Here is an 8,447-nt window from a genome sequence, read left to right on the forward strand (position 1 = left end):
AAAGTAAAAAATTATGATCGAAACTCATAATTTTTTGAACAAAGACGAAAATAAGTCAAAAAGCCTTTTTTTTTTATACTTATTTTTTTCTTTTTTAAAAAAATTATGAGTTTCGATTAAAATTTTATACTTTTCCGATTCTTCTCGCCGAGACGAACCAATAAGTTACAAAAGTTTGACGCAAAACTAACAAATGCAAATTTTTTTAATAAAAACAGAAAATAAATTACTATTTGACTTTTAAAACCAAATCCACGCCAAATCGATTACCAGAAGAAGTGAAAATACTACCACACTCATGGTTAGTATAGTGTAATTTAAGGTAGCCCTGCTAATGCTAAAATTAGGGAGCAGCTCGCCTGTGGTATAGATTTGTTTGGGTGAATTATTTTTGCACCATTCTCCACTGGTAAAAGATTTCTCATAAACCCGGGCAGCTCAAGTGACAACATGAATGAATTGTAATCGAAAGCATCCTGAGTTCGAAACGTGACAACATTTTTGGGCCAGGCCGCAAGAGAGAAACCTCTTATGAATCTTCTAGTCTCAACGTGAACGACCTGCCTCTGACCGAACCGGAAAGAAAAACAATTAAAATGAGCGTAAACTGATCCGAATACCCATGACTATCGAAACCCCCCAAAAAAAAGAAAAAGAAAAAGAGATTTCCAATAATGGCTGCAAATGGGATTTTTCCAGTCGGCATGGCTGTAAATAGTGGAAGTCTTGTGTGTACTTGTGCAAGTTGACAACGGTAAAAGTCCTTTTTATCAACTGCACGCCCATCTCAGTCTGTATTTCCATACGGTTATTTTTACTCTTCTAATAAGTACCAAAAATACATAAACAAAAAATGAAACTCCTATGAAACAACAAGAATGAGGTGCAAAAATCATCCCCAAATATTTCCGTGCTGAAGCAACCCAAATTCCCGAAAAGGCTCTGCCGTTCAGAAGAATATCTGATACTTTCATGATTTCATCATAGATATTTGGGAAACGATTAATCAACATAAAAGACGCTTTTCACTGTTACAAATTGTACCCAAAAGTGGGAAAGGAAAAGAATTAATTGGGGGTAAGAAAAGGCTAAAATAGCTGACCGACTCTGATAGACTGATGATACGCACCCGTACCAGGAGGAAGAACAGAGAAGAAGCAGCAGCAGAAGACATGGGACAAATTTAAGGGCTAAAAAAAACAAGCTGAAAGCTTTTATTTGTTTTGGCAGAAGCTTGAGCCAGCAGCAGTACTACGCAGAACAAACAGAATACCTGTACATCAACTAAACTAGAGTCCTAGGAAAAAGAAGCCTTACAGTTAAATACAGCAGTGGTAATTGTAGTTATTTTCAAGGAAATCCGACTCCTTGTTTCTTCTTCTTCTTCTTCTTCTTCATGGCTTTAGCTGAATCCACTCGTAGCGACCTCCCAGTGGCACGTCGTTTGCAACATCATAGTTATACCTGCAAAATTGAACTTGATTAGACCTATATTTTTAGACCCTTTTAAGATAGATATAGGCTTCAGTCGAGTTGAATTAGGGTTACAACAAACATCAACTTACTTGTCTGTAAATCGTTTCTGGAGGTCTTTCTCTGCTGCTGCGAAGAATTCATCGAGTTCGATTTCGGACGGCATAACCCCAGCGGATGAAGAATTAGCTTCCGTTGGCCTCGCCATTGGCTCCAGGTCTCCTGATTCCGCTTGACTCTCACTTGACGGCGTCGTTTCTCTCCTGCAAAATTTGGAGATCGAAGAGAAGTTAAGAGAGAGAGAGAGAGAGAGAGAGAGAGAGAGAGAGAGAGAGATTTTAGTGGCAGACCGTTTTGGATCACACGCTGCACTAGAATTTCGAATTGAATGGACGAGAGAAGAAGAGAGAAACACATTGAAACGCGAATTAAATAAGGTTCATTGAAATACCTTCCTCGGTTGCCGAAGATACACGTTGATGTCTCAATTTGAACATCCTGCGAAATTAAAACTTCAACACATTTCAAAACGAACAAAAAACAGAGCAATTAATGCACGAGAATCGAAAATTCAAGAGGTGAAAGTTCTCGCATACCTCTAGATCTACAACTTTCTCACTCCCACCGCCGACGTCGCTGCACGCGTTACTCGAGCAACGAGACGCCGCGGGCGAAGCTGGTCGTCGGCGACTCCTGAGCTGAATCAACGACGTCGTAGATAACTTCGACTCTCTGCCGGAACTAACCTTCCTCTTCTTCGCCGTTTTGGAGCTGGCCGCCGCCGCCACTGACAGAGCTCGAGCTCTTGTTTTCACGCCGACGTCATGAGCCACCTCCATTACTTCAATCTCTCCGATTCCCTTGCACTTCTCCTTCTTCTGCCTCGCGTACTTCCCCATCAATCTCTCTCCCTACGCCATCTCGAATTCTGCTCCATCTCTCTCTAGATGTACTTTTTATTCTTCTTGTGAAGGAAGGAAGGAAGCGCTGTGAATTTCACCTTGTTAGTTTAGAGAGAGAAAATGAGGAGAGAGAGAGGGAGGGCCCGGGGGTGATCATGATGACGACGCGGATGGCAGGGATACCGTTTCAACGGTTTTCGGATTGGGTTGTTATTGGCTCACTGGAATGAATGTGGTGTTTTGTGTGCGTAGGCTCTGTAGCCAGTCACGTGTGGTCCTCCCAAGTCGGCCAATTCTTCAATACTCCGGAACAGCATATGACATTAACACGAGTTACTTTCTATAATAAAATATCGTCGCCACACAATATGAGTCGTTTTTTGCCTCTCTGTTTGTTCGACAAAAGATAATTGTAATGTTCATGTCGCGAAATTTGTCATAGCGTAAAATATCGTCGTATAGCAAAATTTGTCCTACCATATGACATTGACACGCGTACTCTCTAAAATAAAATATTGTTGCCACATAATATGGATCATTATTTGCCTTTCCGTCCTTTCAAAAAAAGAGAACCATAATATTCATACTGTAAAATTTGTCGCAATGTAAATGCTTAAAAGTAGATGGTAGGTGCACTATGAGATATTCTGACTGCGCTGGATAATAATTACTCTCCCAAATCCGTTTGCAGTGACGGGTTTCTTTGGTGGCCGTTACGCCAATTTCGACGGCGCCGTTACGTAGATCTGGTTGGGACACTGAGAGCTTTCGCCGCTCGACTGCCGAGTCATTGCTTGACACGTGTCTTAAGCAGGTTGCTTTTCTTGTGTTACCATTTAAGCAGTTTTTTAAACTCTTTTTTTTTTCAAGAGAGGATACGCAGCAGGTTAACCTTTTCTCTTTTTCTTTTTTTTTGCACCATTTTAAAAAATAAATTGAGATTTTAAATGTTTTCAAAAATCATGCTTGAAAATACTTTTCTTTTAATTTAAAATTTACTAGCCTTCTGGAAAAAATAATTTAATTTAATTTCCACAACTACGACAAACACTTTGGTCATCTAGGAGAATGCTTACCGGACAGTAATTCGCATGTGTGAATCCCAAAAAGAAAGGAAACAGTTGCTTTAAGAAAGAAATCGAAACCCTATCTCTGTCTCTCAACTCTATCCACCACAACACTTTGATCTTCTCTCTTCCCTTCCCTTCCCCTCCCCTCCGGATTCTATACCCGTGTACGACGGCGGGAGGAGAAGGTCATGGTACTACCAACTCTATTTCTTTGTTTTTTTTCCCTTTTTTTCTTCCATCTCTCCAGATCAACGACTTGTCGTCTAATCCGTGAGAGTTTTGTTTCTCGTTTAACGAGAGTCATTAGTTTCGTCTTTGGACGGATTTTGTCTACAGATCGGGTTCTCTCAATCGAGATTGTTTCACAACGATATCTGTGCTTTAGTATTCTATCCGTATACTATGTCTTTGACGACGCAACCCATGGTGGCTTGACAGATCTGTAGTTCTTGGATGGTACGTTCATATTTGGGTGGAGTGCATCTGATCGTCTAGGTATTTGGTGTTTTTTGTCCTTAATTTTGTATTTTTTCTCATTTAAGACTCCTAATTAGATGTTAGACAGTTTAAAAGTGTTGCTATTGCGTCAGATCATGTCTGGATTAGGATAAAAGACGTCAATTGCCTTGTGATTTACTTGTTTTGTATTCGTTGGACGATTAGTTTGATTTTATCCAAATTCTTTGTTCTTTGTAATGATCTCTGTTTTATAAGAGCCGCTGAACATTTATCAATACCGTAGAAAATTTATATCTATCTCAAAATCAATTGGCAATGAATGAAGATATCCCAAATATTATTAAGTGATCACTCATTCCACTCTCAAGCAATGTTGAATTTTATTACCTTAACATCCCCCCTCACATGCAGCCGCGTTTGAGGTCTGTCATGTGTGGCCACTTTTGGGTCCTATCATCATGCAGTCTTTTTGCTAGTTTGTCATCGTGGAGTGTGGATTGTAAATTTTTAAAATGTGAGGTGGAACATGCCCCGCTCTGATACCATGTAGAAACTTTATATCCATCTCCAAATCAATTGGCAATGAGTTGAGAGATCTCAAATGTTATTAAGTAATCACTCATTCCACTCCCAAGCAATGTGAGACTTTATTACCTTAACAAATTCAATCTTATCACTTTTAACAAAAAAAATAAAAAAGCCACATAATTCGCATGTGTGAATCCCAAGGGGTTGGTCTATTGGTCAAAACATGAAAACATAAGGCTTTGTTCTCACATATGGTCTCAAGTTCAAAACTCTCAGGTGCTATAACTTCCTTTAGGGCCAGCACATACATAGCATTTGATCCGGCTTCAAATGCGCCCTCGCTAATATATGGTGAGTTTTATGGTCCCCCATGATTAGTCGAGGTGCACGTTAGCTGACCTGGCCCGAACACATAAGTATAAAACAAAGGTGCGTGTGCGTGAGCAAGAGCAAGAGCGCGAACACAATAGTGAAAGCAACTTTCGATCGAGAACTTCCTAAACTATGAAAATTTGGGAGAGCAATGATTGATAGGCGAGTGGAGTGCGATGTGATGATTGATTATGTGAGCAAATGCCTTATTGAAGAATTATGTAACTAAGGTCCTATCTTGATGGTTAAATCACTCGTTCCAAATATGTCTTATAATTAATTTAGGGGGTGCTACGTACAAAGAAATTTTATCCGAAAATAACCCGGAATACACTATTTATGACCGGTCATAAATACATTGGTTTAATAACCCGGAATGTGCTAATTGGATTGCTCCTTGTACAAGTTCAATCAAGTTAAACACAGCTGGTTGTTGGTACGAATCAAACGGTAAATGAGGCTTTGGAGGATTGATTCGAGACTCAAAGGGTGACTGGATCCTAGGGTTCTTTGGTAAGCTCGTCTGCGACTCTAACCTTGAAGCAGAACTCTAGGGAATTTATAGAGGACTTACTATTATCTTGGAGAAAAGTTTGGCAAATGTTACTATCGAATCAGATTCTCTTGTGGCCGTTGAGCTCATCAATGAAAGCAATCCAGGTAATCACGCTCAAAGTATCATCATAATTGAAGCTCATGGGCTGCTAAACTGCACGGGCACCAAGTTATCCCTCACTTACCGCAATGTCAATCAATGTGCCGACCATCTTGCTCACTTGGGAGCCGAACAAAACGACGAGCTGATTATTGCAGTGACTACCCCCATCTCCCTACGGGAGTTCTTGATTAAAGATAGCCTTCTTCTTAGGTAGGCTTTAGTGCTCTTTGGACTTATCTCGGACTATTCTATCATTTGGCCCCGTTTGGCTAAATTAGCCAACTGACTTATTTTTTGTCCTTATTCAAAAAAAAATTGTATTTATTAGTTTTTCATCAATTTTTTGGAGATTATTGCATCATCAAGACAAGAGGAATTTAAAAAGTAAAAAATTATGATTGAAATCCAATTTTTGTTGAATAAAGACGAAAAAATTAGCTTATTAGCTTATTTTTGTCTTATTCAAAAAAATTAGATTTCGATCATAAATTTTTTACTTTTTAGATTCCTTTCGTTATGACGATGCAATAATCTCCAAAAAATTGACGAAAAACTAACAAATACGAAAAAAATTTGAATAAGGACAAAAAAAGCCAGTTGGCTTATTTAGCTAAACGGGGCCTTTATCTTTGTTATGACGTTGCTGTGGACCTTAGTTTTTTAGTTAATTGAATTTCCGACGTACCAAAAAAAAAAAATTAAATACATCGGTCTTTTATGACCGGTCATTAATAATGTATTCCGGGTAATATTTCTTTGTACAAAGCACTTTTGTATAATTTAATCACAAGCGAAAATTAGTCATTTAATTTACAATTATTAGTGCACAATATCCGTTGGGTAGGTAACGGATTGAATGCAAAAAAAAAAGAAGGCCCAAACCGTCCATGCATTGCATACGTCATTTGTGGTCCACTGCCCTAATTATTGTCCTCATACCGCACTATCGACTGTCCAAGAATGTTACGGGTACGTTTGGATTAGATGAGTAAGGGGTAGGGTACCAAAGAGTAATTACATTTAAAGACACTTATTGGTAGTTAGTGAGTTTCTTTTCCAATTTGGTCATAACTTTTTGAAGTTAATTACTCGTATATATTTGCTTCGATGTGAGGAATCACAAAAGTATAACAATAGAAATCAAAGTTGGAAAAAAAAAAATTAGGAAGGACATGCAGACGGCCGGAAAGAAGAGAAAACCTGCATTTTAATGCTTTTTTCGTCTTTGGCGAATATGTTTTTGATTTTTTTGGTTAGTCCTGAATTCTATAAAAATATTAGAAGAGTGAATTGACAAGGAACTTGCTTTTCTTTTTTTGAGTGTGGGTGTGTACAATGCATATGGCTCGAACCTTTGACATGGCAACTGACACCACAAGGGAGATCAAAGCTTTGGTGGAACTTGCTTTTCATTGATGTTTCATTCATTGTATCTCTTTATTATACATTCCCCCACCCCCCCCACCCAAAAAAAAAAAAAAACTAATATATAGCTATAAACTAAGACTAATTAACTAGGAAACATGAACAATTGCGAAGACTAAATATGAAGCATAATAAAACTTATATTACATGGTAACATAATAGTAGTATTTTCTAATATTATGCTAACATGCAATTAAGATTGTTCAAGTCAAGAGGAATTCCCTTCGAACAATCTTTAATGTACTTATCAAATAAATTTCCTAGAATACGAGTTTTACAATGGAGTAGTAGAATATCTTTTATGAAACCTGTCCATAATTCATAAATGAATCAAACAAAAAATTTAAAAGTAGTTAATGATATGAATGTTTTTAAATTAGAAAATTTAGACCGGTAAATGGCCTTGTAATCGACCGTCGTTGGGAGAGATAAAGGATGAGTACACGTGGTATATATTTACTGTACTACTACTCTCTCCGGTTAGACAATCAGAATTGTTTAGACTAGTTTATACGTACCTCTACTAATCTCCTCTCCGGTTCGGTCAAAGACATGTCATCTATGCTGGAACTAAGGATTTACTTGAAATTACTTTTTCATAGCTTGACCTCAAGAATCGAACGCTCGTCAATTATGCAGGAAGTAAACCAACCGACCAACCGGATTAACCCTCGGGCTGCACTCTCTCTCTCATCTAAAATGGTGTGATATTCTTGGGGTAGGATGCTTTTTTATATAACTTGATTTGCTCCAACGTACTATAGTGTATTGTTCATATCGTACAAACTTTTGGTACATCATTTGGTGTACACCAAATGCACTTCTTGTTGTGTGAGACATATTTTGGGTCACACACAAATGATCGAAACTATTCAATTTATTTAAACACATTTTTAAGGAATTTATTTTTAAGGATCTTTGTAAAAAAATCAGCTCAATCGGATATCGATAAGGGTTTGATCAATTCAGACTGAGCTGATTTTTTACAAGACTTCTTACGAAATGAACGGCTTTCGATCATTGTGTGAAACTCCGAAATGGGTCTCACATAATGCGGTGTGCAAAAGGTATGCACATAGAAGGACTCATAAACTAGAGCGGTGTGCCAACGGGCTTGTAGCCAATGGTATTACCTCACCCTTTCACATAAAAGGTGAGGATTTAATTCTCGTCAGGAGGGCGAATGCTTGTTGTGGTAGTTAATGCTCTTTGAACTTGTCCCACTCATATGCTGATTGGTGATACCACCTCTCCATCCCTTTAGAAGTAGGCTAAACATTTATCGAGTGAGAAAAACCTAGCGCTCCATCGGTGAATTTTCATGCGCAGAGGTTTAGCACAATCTCGTATCACAACAGAGGTTTTGTGTACTTTTACCAATTTTTTAGACCTAAATGGAGAAACCTAGCGGATAGCATCACAAAGAGCAATTTAATAGCTTTCGATCCACCTATTAGCCCAACAAATGGTGGGGCGAAGCAGTCAAATACATCAATTTCAGCTGTACCTCATTTAATAAGTGCTTGTTGTCCTTAGTTGGTTTTTTTTTTTTTTTTTGGC

At 38.2% G+C, this 8,447-nt stretch overlaps 1 protein-coding gene across 1 annotated transcript; it reads right to left on the reverse strand.

Moving 5' to 3' along the window:
• Positions 1-1,179: 1,179 nt before the first annotated feature.
• On the reverse strand, positions 1,180-2,674 carry LOC131336566 (cyclin-dependent kinase inhibitor 3-like). The gene is made up of 4 exons (XM_058372446.1): positions 2,070-2,674; positions 1,925-1,971; positions 1,566-1,736; positions 1,180-1,464 (listed from the first exon to the last, which is right to left on the reverse strand). The coding sequence occupies exons 1-4, from the start codon at positions 2,370-2,372 to the stop codon at positions 1,395-1,397; spliced, it is 591 nt and encodes a 196-aa protein (XP_058228429.1). The 5' UTR covers positions 2,373-2,674; the 3' UTR covers positions 1,180-1,394.
• Positions 2,675-8,447: the final 5,773 nt, after the last annotated feature.

The sequence above is a fragment of the Rhododendron vialii genome, chromosome 8a (genome assembly GCF_030253575.1).
Source record: "Rhododendron vialii isolate Sample 1 chromosome 8a, ASM3025357v1".
Lineage (NCBI taxonomy): Eukaryota > Viridiplantae > Streptophyta > Magnoliopsida > Ericales > Ericaceae > Rhododendron > Rhododendron vialii.